We start from the raw sequence: 16,309 nt of genomic DNA, 5'->3' as shown, positions 1-16,309 counted from the left end.
GTTGTCTCCAGGTTATTTCAGAACATCTATTAAGTTTCAATCTCTCTAAAAATTTTTTTATGTATAAAAAAATCAAGCCAGATTTCTGGCTTGAGAGAATGCTTGAAGTCTGTATCACAGTTTGTTGGCCACCTTTATCCTCTAATCCACTCTTTTACCAGTACAAACAACACAGATCTTACAGCTTTACGTGCTGTAATACATCCAGTTAACACAAAATCCTGAATCCAGTACTAAGACCTCTGCTAAAGACAAAGTAACATCCAATACACTTTTCAAAAAAACTACACATTCCTCACGCACAGCAAACACACAAATTGTCTGTCTCTTAAAAACCCGCTAAACCTGAGTACAACAGACACTGGGTGTTTCTGACATGTCACAGTTTGCACCTAGCATACCTCTAAAAGTTAACTATATTTGCTAATAGTCTAGAGTAGCCAACTAATTTGCTTTTTTTTCAATTTTTCAATCAAATCAAAAACATCCAAGAAATTTTTTAGTACCAATAAGTCATAGACCCCAAAGCAGCAAGGTTTAACTACAGAAAAAAGTCAGGTCTTCATGTACTACAGTAGGTTTGAGGAGACCCTCAGAAAATATCTAATTGTAAGGTTGATACTGAATAGAAAATGTGCAGTGTCCTACACAAACACCTTCAAACTCAGAGTTGAGTAAAGAACACAATAAATATGCTGCAATAAACAGATCAAATGACTGAAAGCACCAGGTAATTTGTGTGTGGATCACTCCTCCCTTTTCTTTCTCTCCCATGCCATGAACAGCCAATGCCCCTGAGTAACCACCTCCTACATGAAGCATATTACTCAACTGATTATTTGTAGATCTGACTCAGATTTATACTTTCTATTTTTACAGTTTATGGCCATAACTATAATATTTAAATCTGAAAAACCCACTATAAGGGCATTTTCTTATTTTAGCTGAAAATTTTCATTATGATATGAAAACACCTCAGTGTTCAGCCAGAAATTTTAAGTAATGCAGCAGGGACATAATAAATTTCAAATATTCTTTCATGAAGTACAGAATACTACTTCTTAGAGAAACACTACTATATAACTAGTATTCACCTTTCTTTCTGGTATGTTTTTTTAAACCCAGGAAAATATATATATATTTCAAGCATACGATGCTTTGGACAAGGAAATTTATTTGGAGATCTATTTGAAATGATCACTTAAAAGAATGGTTTGTATGCTGTATTCATTTTGATAACACAAGTAAAATTTTCAATTTAATGCTGTATTCAAAATGAAAACATATCAACTAGAGGAGAAACCTTTAATAAATTATGCTTTTCATAATTATGATTTCATAAAAGCAAGTCACTCCAGACTACTCATTTAATTTTTTTCTTAAATACAGATGACATTTAATGAGTAATGTATTAAAATATATAGAAGTACTATTTCATTTTAAATAGATACACAAAGCAACACAGCAATAAGAATTACATAGTATACAGCCCACTTCCTTCTAAGAATAGTGACAGATGATAAGAAGTTAATAAAACCAGGGATCATTATATTCGGCCCTCAAAAACAAGAACAAGCCCATGGTAACATATAGAAGAGAGAAACACATGAAGTTTAGGAAAACACATATCACCCTAAATTATCTGCTGAAGACTTGTCATAGAATCAGACAAGTCAGTTCTTCCCTTTGTGATTCTTCCCACACCTGCCAGGCAGGAATCCACTGCTCTCCCCCAAAAGGGTAGGCATTTCTTTAACTGTTTATACACTGCTTAGAGATATTTAGAAATAAAGTACAAGTTATTGCTATAAAATGTTACTGCGTTTGTTGTAAAGGCCATAGCTATTGCTTTATTTAACTTTTGATTATTTTGTTTTATTCTGCATTCAAGAGTATCATGACAAGTGGTACCACAAGTTGACTTTGATATTCAAGGCTTTTATGTTTAAGCCCTTCCAGTTAAAATCATCTTTGGATAAAAGCTTCCAACAAACTGGGTCTTATTTTGTTTCAATTTGGGAAGACACTTACACATATCTAGTCCTGATATCAAGCAAGATGACTCCTGAGGGAAAAGAAAGTGAGAAGCAGTGAAACAAATATGAGTCCATACTAATTAAGTTTACATGTTTTGCAGGGTAATACTAAAATTACTTGTCAAAAGAGCAGAAGAGCAACAAACAGCATTTGGACAACAAAAGAATATTTGTGATATTTAAATTATATGGTAACTTGCAAAGGTTTTCCTTAAATTTTCAAAAAGTTACCCATATTTTGTAAAATATTCAGAAAGCAAACACTAGACAGTTTTATCACTTGGAATAAGTGCCATTCTTCTGTCTATAGTCTCAAATCAGTGGCCAAGGTTACGCAAAGAAAGTATTTTTTACAAACAGAAGACCAGGCCAGCCCTGCCATTACATTTGCAGAAACTGACCACTACCCAAAAAAGAGAATGCCTCAGCAAGAGCAAGTAACAAACTATTTTTAAGAAGTCCCCACACAAGTAGTTCATCACCCATTGTTATGTCAAAAAAACCCTCAGGCTTCAGTTCTGCAGGAAAACTAATTAAGCCACACTCCCATTTCACCATACAGAGTAAACCAAAAGTTACACTAAGGTCAAAAGAGAATCCACAGCATAGTTCAGATCTTTACCAAGTATTCTTACCACACAGATCACTACTGAGATCATTCAAAAAAACCCCAACAAAACCATAAGGGTAAGGCCTATCATACTTACAGTGTTGTGTATCTCAGGATTATCCATGATCCCAGCCAGTCCCTTGTCTGTTTAAATTTTAGAGACCACAAATAATAATGGACCCCATCATTCATCTACTGTTTCCAGTATGCAAATCAAAGGACAGAGGAAAAACAGTGAACTAGTGTTTTATACTTAAGTCAATAAACATGCTTTTTCAAGAGAGTGTTGCATCAATACATAAAGATTTCTGCGTTTGCTTCCTGTTTTCCTTACACAGACATGTAAAACCCAAATGTGTTTGAGTATACAGCACTTTGTCTTCCCTATATGATATGCAAAGTGTTGATATATGATATGGTAAGTGTTCAAATGCTGTTAACAAAAAGCCCCCTTTCACCTCCTTCTAAAGAAACTTCATGTTTAGCATATTGTTATTGCTATCAAGAAACACCCACAGTTTATTTCTGAACTTAGAACATACACTGCTAATCTCTCTGAAGGGAAGGACTAATTGAGTCCTCAATCAAAGATTTTTCTTGCTTGCAGAGAATTTTTTAGAGACTTTTTTAGACAGCAAAGCATGGGGGTGGTTTTGTCTTCAACTCCCTACTGATATTTGCAAAGTAATTATTATAAAGGAAAAGAGAAACAGAATAAAGAGTAAGCAATTATATTCATAATTAACTATCTTTTACAGTTACTCCAGATACACTGTAGGGATTGCCTATTGCCTATTAGTTTAGACAATTTAAGGAAACAAAAATAATTTATCTGATTTTTAAAGTTCCTTGTACTGCCTATCCCATTATACCAAAACTCAATGGAAAAAGTCTCCAACAACTGTCAGAATTCAAGTCTCCTACTTTATGACTACACATGTTTTCCAGAAAAGGCAGAAGGAAAAAGGCCAATATCCCCTTCTCTTAGCACATTAGTTTTTAAGAGAAGCTCACCTGGCTACCCACTCTTTTAAACAAAGACTACTTACAGAGAATTAAATTCCATTCTAGACTAAACCCAGAGTAACATAAGCACAACTTTTCAGGCAGAACAGAGCATTTCACCATGCATGCTCGAACTGCAATATCATTCCATTACTGTAGCTTTTATAATTCCATATTTATGCTAGTGCTTCTAAGTGTCTTGAAGTTTCTCAGTTAAAAAGGGAGAAAAACCAGACATAAACCAGAAACACTCAGCTTTTTTTTTTCTGAAGTGAATACCCACTTATTACTCCAAGCAGTCAATAAATCCATGACAATATTTCAGAATTTCTTTTAACATCATCTGAGACAACTGTTGTGAAACAATTGGTCACACTTTTCCTCTAATGTAATGCATTCCAGTCTTTACATTTTCTTCAGAAACGGATTTTAACAATATCTTTTAAACAGAAGAGATCTATATTTTTCCAGGCACACATTTGTATCTTAATAACCATGTGCCAGCCAATTCTTACCTCAGTACAACCCTTTAACAGGCCAGCATCTAGTGGCAGGGCTGAAAAAGTTCAAACTAGAGATACAAGGTTATTGTTGTACATCCTGGAGTGAGTGAACATCTTGCAGTTGAATGCTTCCCCAAAGTAGAAATGCTGCACATCAGTATATGGAATGGGCATTAAGGAAGCTATTTGCTCAGGGGAAAGGAAATTATTTAACTATGGAATTTACAATGTTCTGCTGTAAAGTATCAGGGTTGCTCCTACAAGCACCTCTATGGAAAAAAGACTAAGCTCCAGTATGATACCTGTTCTTCCTGTGGCATGAGAAAAAAAGGCCAGAATCACTACTTTTTACTTGGAGCCCAACATTTTTAATCTCTCTTCTCTCTACCAAAGGAAGGATTCTGAAGAAATTCTAAACATTTGGGAGAAACTAAGAATAAGACACCACCAAACTGCTCAAGTCCTAAAGAATTCTATTTTATTAATATAGTATTCTCATTCAGAGTTTAGCTTTCAAATAAGAGCGCTAAAGGCAATACTGAGGAAAGCAGGACAAATGCCTGGGTTCGTCCCAGTCCCTGCTCCAGCAGGGCAGGTGTCATAAATGTAGTCTGGGGAAAGAAAAGTTTTAATGGAGAAAATTTGAACTCCCTATGGCACAAGCCTCCTAACCTCGGCCTGCAAAATGCTCACTTGACAGTCTGCAACACTTGCACAGCAAGACAGGAGGAGGGGGGAACCCGCGTTCTTGTCCCATTGCCTAATGAGTCTAGAGATCCCCAGCATAATTACTGAACCAGCTTTCATTTAGCATTCTTCCATGAAGAGTTGCCTGGTGTCTGCTGACACAGGCTAGCAGCGCACAAGATCCCATTACAATTGCATATGATTAAAGTTAAGTGCAGCATCTTTTCCTGACTGCAAAGCAGCAATCCACGTACACCTGACACTGCCACTGGACCTAATGAGTACTGCCATGTTTCTGTAAACAGAACTAATTAATGGCCAATCATTTAACTTGGTAAATGCAACATTAAATTTGAATATGGGTCAGCAGCAGTAAAGACAGCCTCACCTTTCTCAACACACATCATTTAAATGTAAACGCAGTTATTCAAATAAAGATGTAGGCAATAAAGATGTAAAATGAGATGCAGCAATAAGGCTAAAATTCTGTAATGTCACAATCTAACTTATAAAACAACATCCCTCACACACTTAACAAGAATTCATTACTGTAATGCAACACAGTCATCTTGACAGATACCTGAGGTAGCCTGTGAATCTATACACTGTGTTAATTATATACACATTTTCTTTACTAAAATCAAGTTTACAAAGTTGCAGACTAAGAAATATCAGACCTGTAAATTGCTATGTTCCTCTATAAGCATTTTTAGAAAGGATCACTAATTCATTATGCCAAGTATTATAAATTTGTTTTTTCAATTATGTCTTTTGACTTAGGCAGCAGTATCAGAATAATGTTACCTAGAGTTTCAATAAGCTTATTTCCTAGTTAAATAAATACTTGCTATTTCAGAGTTCCTGACAAGGTGCTCCTCACTAAAATAACACCTCAATATCCCACTGTGCACACACTTCATCTCTGCTTCCATAAGCAAACAAAATTGCTTAGAAACATAAGAGAGAGTACCTGCACAGTATTTGAATAATGCCTATGCATGCTTTCCAGTATATTACCTCATTCATATACAGCTGAAAACTTGCAGAAACTTAATTGTTCTGTTCCCAGAGGCCACAACCCTAGGGGATTATTAGCTTCAGCCAATATTAAAATGGATTATAAATACATGCTTCTGTATACCAACAGCACATACATTTTTCTCTTCTGATTGGTCTTAGAGAAGGAAGTAGGAAAAGCTGGAGCTAGTAACACAAGCTTAACATGAAAAGAAAAAGAAATACATTCCCTTTACTTCTTCATGGATTCATAACTTACCTTATTTCAACCCTTCATGAGTTTAAGAAGATCCTCCTCAATCTCAGAACTGAGCACTGCCAATTAAACTGATCTAGTGAAGAAAGTAAACAAATAGACCCTAAAGAGACAAACTTCACCTTTTGAACAAGGGAACCTTCTCTACCTATCAGAAAGTAGTCCTTCCTATGAGGGTACTTAAATATCAAGTATTTAATACATCCAGAAACATGCAAAACACCTCTACGTTTTACTTTGAGCCTAGACTTGTCATCACAACCTCAAGACTGTCTTTCCTTCCTCCCCCTGCCCAGCCTCATTTTTTAGCTTTGCTCAAATCACATAAGACATCTCTAATAACTGGTACTGATATCCAAGTTATATTTATAGCAGAAGAAAAAAAAAATCTGCTTTTTTCTGTACTGCTCCTTAAAATTTCATATTAAAGGTATGACATGCTCCTGTGACCAACAGGCAACAGCTTCAAGGAGCCAACTCCAGTAATTTCATACAACTGTTCTCAGGCTAACACATTGCCACAACAGTCATGCAAACCCGCCCATCTCCTCAGCAATGTCATTCTTTTATGTCTATTTTTCTCTCCCTCATCACACCCTCTTGAAACAAGCTGGCAACTCCAACCATAGGCATTTTGCTACAGAAAATTTGTTTTACTGGATGCTTTTCCTCTGCTTATGTGTCAAATGAATTTACAAGCAGATGGGGAAAAAACTAACCAACAGATCCAAATAAGTATTCTCATGTTTTTGCAAATATGAAGCAGTCCATTAGTTTGAAAAGCTCCATCTTCTCAATTTATGATTTTATTTTAAAAAAGCCCCACTGCATGTCTTCAAGTCAGTCTTTGAATTTTAAAAAAATCATGTATTTAATACAAAACCTATGATTTTATTAACACTCTATCCCACACAACACCTTCTACATACCCATACAGAATCATTAGTCAGAAGCACAGTATTAAAGTTAGCTCCTTCCTTAAAGAAAACACTAGGTGTAATCAGAACTGCAGTCTATGGGCATACACACCAAAACACCAGCATAAGGTCAAAAAGGTATGCTAGTCCATGAAGCTAACTGCATAAAAGAAAATCACCTTCTTCTACAATTCTGTTTTTAATACGTGAATTTGAGGAAAAGTGTGAAGAAAGGCAGGAAAATATTGGAATTATACTAACCAAGTTTCTGAGGCTTTGCCTCATGCATTCACACAGTAAGTCTGCTCCCTGTTGTTTTAATGGACACAGTAGCAGATACCTCTTCATCAGATCATCCTACATCTTCTTCAAGCCAGTATAAAGCACAAGACATCACTACTGGAAGTTATTTTCATTGCTAGAAGCCAGGAAAAAATTAAAACCAAACAACTTGTCCATGAGCTATTCAATCTGATAAAATACAGCCATGCCTTTATCACCACAGTAACAATTCTGCACACTTTCCCTAGCAGGAGCAACAGAAAGGAACCACTTTCCAGCACTTCTTGGGCACTGATAGCCTGTCATTCCCCACACACCAGAGGCTGTCAAAAAGCCACATGTAATGGAAATAGAAAATGTTTCAAAAGTTAAATTGATAGGATTTTCTTAAGATTTTGTTGAAAATTTCCAATGTTGCATTTTGACAAAACCAGCCGAAAACTTTCTTTGGAAGAGCTGAAGCAGCATTACTAACCAGATATTTCCAAGCAAATAATAAAAATCTTCTTTGCTGGGTTTGAGAGTCTTTGAATCCTTGGCTTGACTTACTATCATTCCATATTATGTCTCTTCACATATATAGTCTTCTAACTATGCTGTCCTCAACTAAAGCTGTAAGCAGCATAAAGAATTAAAAGCATTCTTTTAAAGACACATATATAAGCATTTAACTCATTTATGTAATAAAAATGTGAGGACTTCCACAGGCAGTAGATGGCTTAGTTCTCTGGTTTTCCCTTCCATGTTCCAATTCCATTTTTTCTCCCCACCACTGTCACTACTGCTGTTCCTCTTCCCCTTCTTTTTAGCTGTCAGTAGATAAAACTCCAGCAAAAGTTAGCTTGAAGCTGAATCCATTTTGTAGTTTGTTGCATCCATACACACATACTGACCCTTCCTTTGCTGTGAAGGACAAAGACACACTTTTTATATTCTATGTGCAGAAGTAAAATGAGCCATCTGGAAAGCAGGTCATTTCCAAGGGCTTGTTGTGAGCTGTGGAACTGTCTATGGTTACAGCACAACATGCTCAGATATGTACCCTCTAACAACTGTAGAGGAAACATGTCAACTCACGATCCCTCTCAAGTTACAGAATGAAAAGATGAAAAGGTGAGCCACCTCACATGCAGTAGCCCCACCTCAAATAATGAAAAAAAAAAAAAATTAAGGCAATTAAAAACTACCATTTCTTATCTCCCCTCTGCCTTTCTCAAAGGTAAAAACATCACTGTTTGACCACTACACAACAGTATAGAAGACTGCAAATCCACTGGAACTGGACTGAAATGGGGAAATTTCAGCAGGTATCTTTCAGTGCCTCGGCATGGTGCAGCATTAAATGGTGCAGCTGGGCCAATGGCCACAAACAGGCACGGACAGTCCCTCACTGCTAATAGCATGGTGCTATGACTGCCAAAGAAATAAAATCTAAATACTCTGAAGAATTTTATCTTTATATAATCCAGTTATCCCTGAACATACAAGCAGAAATAAAAATCCCAGTGAAGCACAAAATCTCTGTAAGAATAACTTGTATTTTGTTAGGTAATACTTACAAGCCTCAGTCACATCTGAAGAGACTGAATTCAGACTGTAAAGTTTACAGCCACTCTTAAAAGGAGAAAGAAAAACATCAACCAGAAACAGGGAAGAGAGTGAGAATCAAATGTACACTACTGGGTAGAAACATATTCTATTCAGTTGTCAACTACTCTAAACCTGTTCAGACTTTGAATATTAATTTAAAACTGCTCTGTGATTACCACCTCATTCTAGAATACTCAGAAGACAATATTCTTGCAATCCTTTACCATGGGAAGAAAGGAAATTAAAAATTTTTGATCTTATGAGAAAGTTGGGGTTGCTCAGCCTGGAGAAGAGAAGGCTCTAGGCAGACCTTAAATCACCTTCCAGTACCTAAATGGGCCAGCAAAAAAGCTGGAGAGGGTCATTTTACAAGAGCGTGTAGGGATAAGAAAAGGAATAAAGGCTTTAAATGGAAAGGGGGCAGGTTTAGATTAGCTATCAGGAAGAAATTGTCTACTGTGAGGGTGGTGAGGCACTGAAACAGGCTGTCCAGAGAGACTGTGGATGCCACATCCCTGGGAGTGTTCAAGGCCAGGCCGGATGGGGCATTGAGCAACCTGGTCTAGTGGAAGGTGTCCCTGCCCATGGCAGGGCACTTGGAATGAGATGATCTTTTAGGTCTCTTCCAACCCAAACTGTCCTAAAATTTCATTCAAATGGAAACACAATAGCAAAAAAAGATGTTCCTGGACATGAACAAAACAACAAAAAAGCCCCAACAGTTTGCTCAGGTAAACTGGTAGCCAGTGACCCAATAGAATTCATAAAAGTAATGAAGTCCCATCAAAACAAATCAGGCCTCATATGACAGATTTTGATGTTTTAAGAATAAAATTTGAACTCAGAAGGAAAAAACCCCCACACATCTAGACAGAAAATATGCTGCGTTTCTATTCTTTTTTTTAAAAAAATCTGAACATACAAAATATTCCAGAGTAGAAAGGGAATCTGTTTTTCTATTTTCTAATATGTTGTTTGAATTAAGTAAAATTAGTATTACTAATTTTATGTGCAAAATTTATGCCACTATGGTGTCAACTGTATTATGAGGCCAAATAAAACAGAGCCAGAAGAGTTGAACTCTGGGAAAAGATTCAAATAAATTCCTTGGAGATAAAAGCAAATTTAAGATCTTAAAATTGATCAAATCCATGGCAAGAATATGAAAAATTCAACAGACATCCTCATAGATTTAAAAAAACAAAAGGAACAGCCAAAATCCAAAAACCTGAGTGGAAGTGTACCCAAAGCAGACACTGCTCTAAAGCCCACAGAGATGCTGTTTGAGAAAACTGAGCAGATTTACATCATATACAAGAATTCCCTCTATACTCCCACTTCCCACTTTAATCTAGTGACCAGACTTATGAAGCATCCTTTTGTCTCTGCTACCATTTACTTTATTTTCCTGACATCTCCACAGGACATGATTCATGCTTGTCTAAGGTTTACTGGAGGACTGTGTTGGTGGAAAACAGCCACTCTCTTTCAAGATTAATGTTAGAAACAATCTTTGATCTATTGTCAGTCAAAGCTACAGAAGTCTCTCACAAATTTTTTGCTGCCTTTGATACTTCTCTTACCATAACAAAAGTATATATGCAACCAAACCCAAGCTTAAACACAGCAGAATGAAGCAAACACTTCACTCAGTAAATTCTAATAAAACCCTGGCACACAAACTGCCATTTTCCCCAATACACTGACCAGCCCTGTCTATTACAGAGTTTTCCAAACTGAAGTGGCACTGCCACCTTAAGACACAAGGCCAGTATTACAATTTTCACTATACTAGAGTAGTAAAGAAGAAAATGATTTTTAATTACCTTCACTTTCTGTTTGTTTTTTTTTTTTTTAAACTATATTCATATTAGAAGAATTCAAAAATAAAAGTGCACAACTGATGCATTGCTTTAAGTCAGTTATCGTGTTATGCAACTCAGCTTAGGCTGAGCATTTTAAAATTCAGTAGCAGGCATCACTATGAATCAAAGTCCTCCATTCTGCCCACAGCCACCACAAAAATGCACTGTGTTTTGTAACCCTTAACTTTCTGCAACAGCAATAATACTTTCAGTAACTAGCCACAATTTTTGTATATGGAAGGACTTTTAAATACATGCACTCAAAAAGTTTGATCAGATGACAGCACAGTTAGAATATTAATTGAGGTAAAAGATTTGTCAACCTATCACAAACTCTGAATATTTTAAAGGACCCAAACCATCCTCTTATTTTAACTACAAATATGGCACTCCACTACTGTGTGTAGATGACATTCAAACTAAAAATTCTTCATCTTTGGACAGCATATAAATTAACTTTTAAAAAACTATTTCCACATCCTGATACTGGAAAGAGCAATGTTACCTTTTGTAGCATATGCTTCGGCAATCATCCGTAGCCGGTACGGGGGCACGGCAATCAGCTGCAAGTCATCAACACTGACTCTGGCATATGTGTTCAGAGCTTCTTTGTAATGGCCTTCCACATAGTTTAATTTGGCCATTATTAGGTTAGCTTCTTGTAGGAATTCTGGCTAGAAGGAAGAGAAATGAGAAAGGGTTTTCCCTGAGAAAACACACCTAATACTTTCTGATAATTACTAGGGTATGTTTTCTGTCAGCCCCAGAATATTTCTTCTAACAGCTCAAAAAATTAACAAAAGCCTGTCTTTTGTGATAGTTGAGAACCTTGAAGTAGGGGAAATTCACTAAATCTCATTCCAGCAAGCTACTGAAAAGTCATTTTAGATATACCAGTCATGTTAGATATTAACATGCTTATTTACACGTATACCAGAAATACCTCTCTGTTGGAAACCAGCTTTGCCAGGTGATAAAACTATTTAAAGGCAGCCTATCATTACAACTCCTCCAATGACTTCTTTTTCTAACACCACAAGCACAGTTGAAAATAACATAGCATCAAAACTTAATGATATATGTTCCACAGCCTACATATTTAATTCACACCATTTCAAAGTATCAGGGCAGAATAAATGTCTTGAAAAAAAGAACTAATGGAGGAATGAAGAGAGAAAAGAAAGAGAAATTAGTACTCTCAGAAGCCATTGAAAACAAAATGTTACAGATGACTGTAAAATAAGCTTCTTTTGCTCTCTGAAAAGATGGATGTTGAGTACAGAAGAGGTAAGCTGATGTAGTAGCTACAACAATTGTTAAGTAAAAAAAGGACCAGAATGGTTATGAACATTAGAAGGTTCTGACAGAAAATGCTCTCTTGTATTAATCTCACTTTCAGAACTTGCAAATATAATTTAAGGAACCTTTCCTCAATACTTCAGTCAATTTTAAGGTTTCTACTTCTTGCTCAGGCCGACTTACATACCTTGAGATTTCCTCTATCAAGTGCTGCCGTGAGATGTTTCCTGACCTCAGTCAGCTTCGGCTGGGGGCCCCGGGGACTACTACTGTGTTTAAGAGTATTTTCCTTCAAAAATTGTTCTAGTTTGGATTCCCCAAGAAGAAGCTCTGCCATGTCATCTGTAAAAATAACAAACACAGGAAGTATTAGAAATAATTTTATCTCACTAACATTGCCTGAATTTTAAACACAAACTAACCAAAGCAAAAACAGCATTAAGTATTCAGGTTTATCACATGTCATGTGATACATTGTTTTACTTTTCAATTTCTCTTTTCACTGCCTGATTCATTGTAGAATCAAGTCTCCTGTGTTCTAAGATAAAGACAACTAAATCATTAACCCCAAGTCAGTATCCGCCACTTCCTCCTCAAAAAGCAGCACTTGATTCCAAAGCCTTATGCAGCTCTCTGAACAGGACAAGATACATTTCTGACACTCACTTCACCAAAAAGATTGGTTTCAAATATGAATACTGGTATTGGATTAATTTATTTATTTGAAGTTACATGTCTCTTATTACATCTGTGATCATCATCCATATCTTATCTGTAAATCTTCCTCAGGCCTTTTTAAGGGTCCAGCCATCCCAAGTCTTCAGTATGACAGTCCATTTCTCATCCCTCTCCCCATTTCTTATGGCTCACCACCACTTCTCAGACCTGAAGGTACAACATAATACCAGGCTGCCCAGCAAAGCTGCACTCAGCACAGTTTTCCAAAATTCAAAAAACTGGTAATGCTGTACCTCACCCTTAGCCAGGGCCATTAAACTTCTCTTACTGAAATGTGTTGAGATTTTCCTCTAGTCAGAGTGCTGTAAAAATCATCACCCTTCTGGGACTTGAAAAGACCAACTCATGTATTGCAAACAATGTCTGAATAGAACTTGAAAATGAGAAGGTTCTACTGTAAATAAGAAATATTTTGGTAATGCACGAGAAACCCATTGTTAGCTGCAGCAGGAAACAAGTGAGCCTGTGAGCACCGAGCACATCTATGACTTAATACGGCTTACAGTCTTTTCTCTGTTTAGAAAACAAACAAGGATAACAGATTATATCAGAGTACAGCAAAAAGCAGAGAAGAGGGCAGTAGATGTTGTCAGCATAAGACCACTGTCTCCATCCATACAGTCAGTCACTTCTCATCAGAAGCTCTCTGGTTGGTTTGTCCTTGATAAACCCAAGTCAACTGATCCCAATCATCTCCTTATGCTACCAGGACATGCTTCCTAATCTTCTCAGGGCCTAAGGTTAGCCTGATCAACCTCCAGTCCTTGGACCCTCCTTGCAATGGCCATATGTACTTTTTTTCCAGTCACCAAGAATCACTCTCCATCACAAGGACCTTCAAAAAAATAAGTGTCTGTGCAATGGCCTTGGCGACCTCTTTCACACTCTGACACAACCCACCAGGCTATCAGAGGCTTAAATTCCCCTTTGCACAGCACAGTAGAGCATAACACTTCATTTCATGAGACCTTTCCATCAAATCAAGTTATTTCCATCAGTATCAACATATTTTATACAAGCTCTGATACATATACTAAAAAGCACAAATGGTGCAGACAATTTTAAATGCAATAAGTAAACTTTCCAAAAAACCCAATATGCTACAATTATTTTTTTTTATTTTTAAAGACACACAGTATCTATTTTGTTGCAGTCTGTTTTCTGCCTATTCTTTTTTTCCTTCAAACAGAAACCATAGTATAATTGATAAAAATCAAGAGGTTGTATAGCTTCAGCTTCAAGCTGCAAACTAAACAAGAAATTAAAGTGACCAAATCTAAACATGGTATTTCAGCCCAAATCTCCTTTGTAACAGACTTACTCCGAATCCCACATTTCATTACCATAGCCACAGTATTACTACAAACAAATTGTAAAATCAAATATTATGACCAACGTTACCCTACTCAAAGATAGCTTTAGCATAACATTCTGGAGGACTGCACTTTCTGCAATTATTCCAAAATCTCCAGAAATCAATGCGTTCAAACTGCATGCACAGAAAAGACACCTGATTTTGTACACCAGTTCAAGACAGGTTAGTTTGGTTCAAGGGGTTTAACATGGGCTGAGTGAAAGGCTCTGAGAGATCAGAGACCTGCTCCAAACTTACAAAACTGAACTTCAGTTCACTGTATGCAGTTAATTGCCTTTCAAAGACTTGGTCACTGGGGGGTCCTTTCAGGACAGATATTTTACTCATAATATTCAGAATACTCCAGAGTCTGTTCTGAGTAAACAATTTTTGTTTATGAGCCTCTTTTAAAAGGGGATTAACTAACAGGAGTGGACCTTGAAAATAATGCTTTAGATCAGCATGGTAAAGTCCCACTTGGAAGTAGAACAATTACGATTAATTTTGTTAACTGTATTTTTAAAGCTAAGTGGCAACTTTTAAAAAGGGTGAAACAATGTCAAACTGGTTATTTTATGTTTCAAGGGATTTGCAAGTTGATACCTTCTCTCTGATCTGTACTCATCAAAACCAAAGAATTTCATTTAACAAATAACATTTCTTTCCTTTTATTCAGTTTAATGTTTCACTGAGCAAGCTCCATTTCCAAAGAAAGTTGAGGAAACAAGATTGTCAAACATAGCAAGGAATCTAAATGACACTCTAAAACAAGTGCTTTGGTTCAGGAGCTGAAATACCACTAAGGCTGTTTACAATGAAAAGAGCGAGGTCTATAATTGACATTCTTTAACACTTCAAATGGCAGAACTTCAGAAGTGTCAAAGAAGAAAGTATCACTCGTACCTTTCCCTCTCATATGCAACCCTTTAAGTACGTCCTAAAAATTGTTCTGGTCCACACTCTTGTAACAAGCATTTCTTTCTTTAAGTTAAATACAGTAGATCTATCTCCATGGAGAAAGAGGTAAGAACAACTGTACTGTAGAGGTAAGAACAGCTATACAACTGCACCAGCTGCCAGATATGTTTTGTTTATATAAATTGCAAAATTGTCAAGGAAGCATGTGAAACAGCTAGTCTGGATTCTTACAACACATGAGCCAAAGAACAGCTCAGACACCAGGTAAAAAGAAAATAAATCTCTCACTGCTAGGTATGAAAACACATACCTTGAGGCATGAGGATTTGTAAAACAAAGTGCTGAAATCATTTCTATTACTAATGGGGAAAAGTAAGCAAACAACAGCAATGGCACAGGCAAGAGCAAAGTGTAGCCATATCAGCTGCACCACAGAAAGAGGAAGACTAGCTTTAGAGTACCCAATTCTCACCTATTTGTGGGGTCACAATAAAACAAGACAGGGATAGACTCAGACGTAGTGTGCTACAGAACGTTTGTAAGATTACTCCTCTCTTATACACAGCAGAATTTCTCACACTGGGGAAAGGAAGAGGAGAGAAACAAGAAGCCAACTCCGATAAATTTAATTTATCCTCTCTCTCCCCTTCCTCTCTCATCCTCCCCCCTTCACCATAAGATAAGTTTCATCTCTCTGATAATGACTTGAAAACTTTAGAAATTTGATGTTTCTAAAGACAGGACACAAGCAAGAACAAAGCCTTAAGTTCAAGCTGGCACATACTCTGAAACTATCCAGGCACCTTAAGAGGAGAATCAAAGCAGCCTATAGGGCCCAGCTATTTTGTTCCCATCCTTGATGCAAGTCAGAGAAGCTAATGATCCACACAGTAGCTAGACACAGACACAGTGCAGCAACATATATTGGCCATACTTTCCTTCAAAGAAAAGGTGGGAGAGGAGAAAACAACAGCTGCAATGTACACACAGACTTGACCCCAGCAGCAAAACAAAAGCTGCTCTTCTAGGTCATTCATACACACAGCACAGCTCCCCCTTTCCCTGTACACTGCTGCAGATCATGAGACAGAGCACCACGAGAGAGATGGGGAGAGTTACTGTCAGACTGGCTTTCATCAAAGAAGTGCTGCACTGGTGCAGCTGCTGATGACTAGCACTTGAAAACAACAAGTCACAGACTGCAAACCATAAAAGCCACTGCAAAGCAGAAT

General features: G+C 36.9%; 1 protein-coding gene across 3 annotated transcripts in view; it reads right to left on the bottom strand.

Moving 5' to 3' along the window:
• TTC7B (tetratricopeptide repeat domain 7B) overlaps positions 1-16,309 on the bottom strand; it is a 123,996-nt gene that overhangs the window by 95,302 nt on the left and 12,385 nt on the right. For 2 of the 3 annotated variants that reach the window (XM_083863074.1, XM_083863072.1), the window contains exons 2-3: positions 12,255-12,409; positions 11,274-11,442 (exon numbers count right to left, since the gene is read on the bottom strand). In XM_083863074.1, the coding sequence (XP_083719200.1) occupies positions 11,274-11,442; positions 12,255-12,409 (324 nt within the window). Of the gene's footprint in view, positions 1-11,273; positions 11,443-12,254; positions 12,410-16,309 lie in introns of those variants that run through there. The other variant, XM_083863073.1, reaches the window with a different exon arrangement.

This window comes from Zosterops lateralis (genome assembly GCF_965231275.1).
Source record: "Zosterops lateralis genome assembly, chromosome: 6".
NCBI lineage: Eukaryota > Metazoa > Chordata > Aves > Passeriformes > Zosteropidae > Zosterops > Zosterops lateralis.
This window is presented reverse-complemented; position numbering and strand designations above follow the sequence as displayed.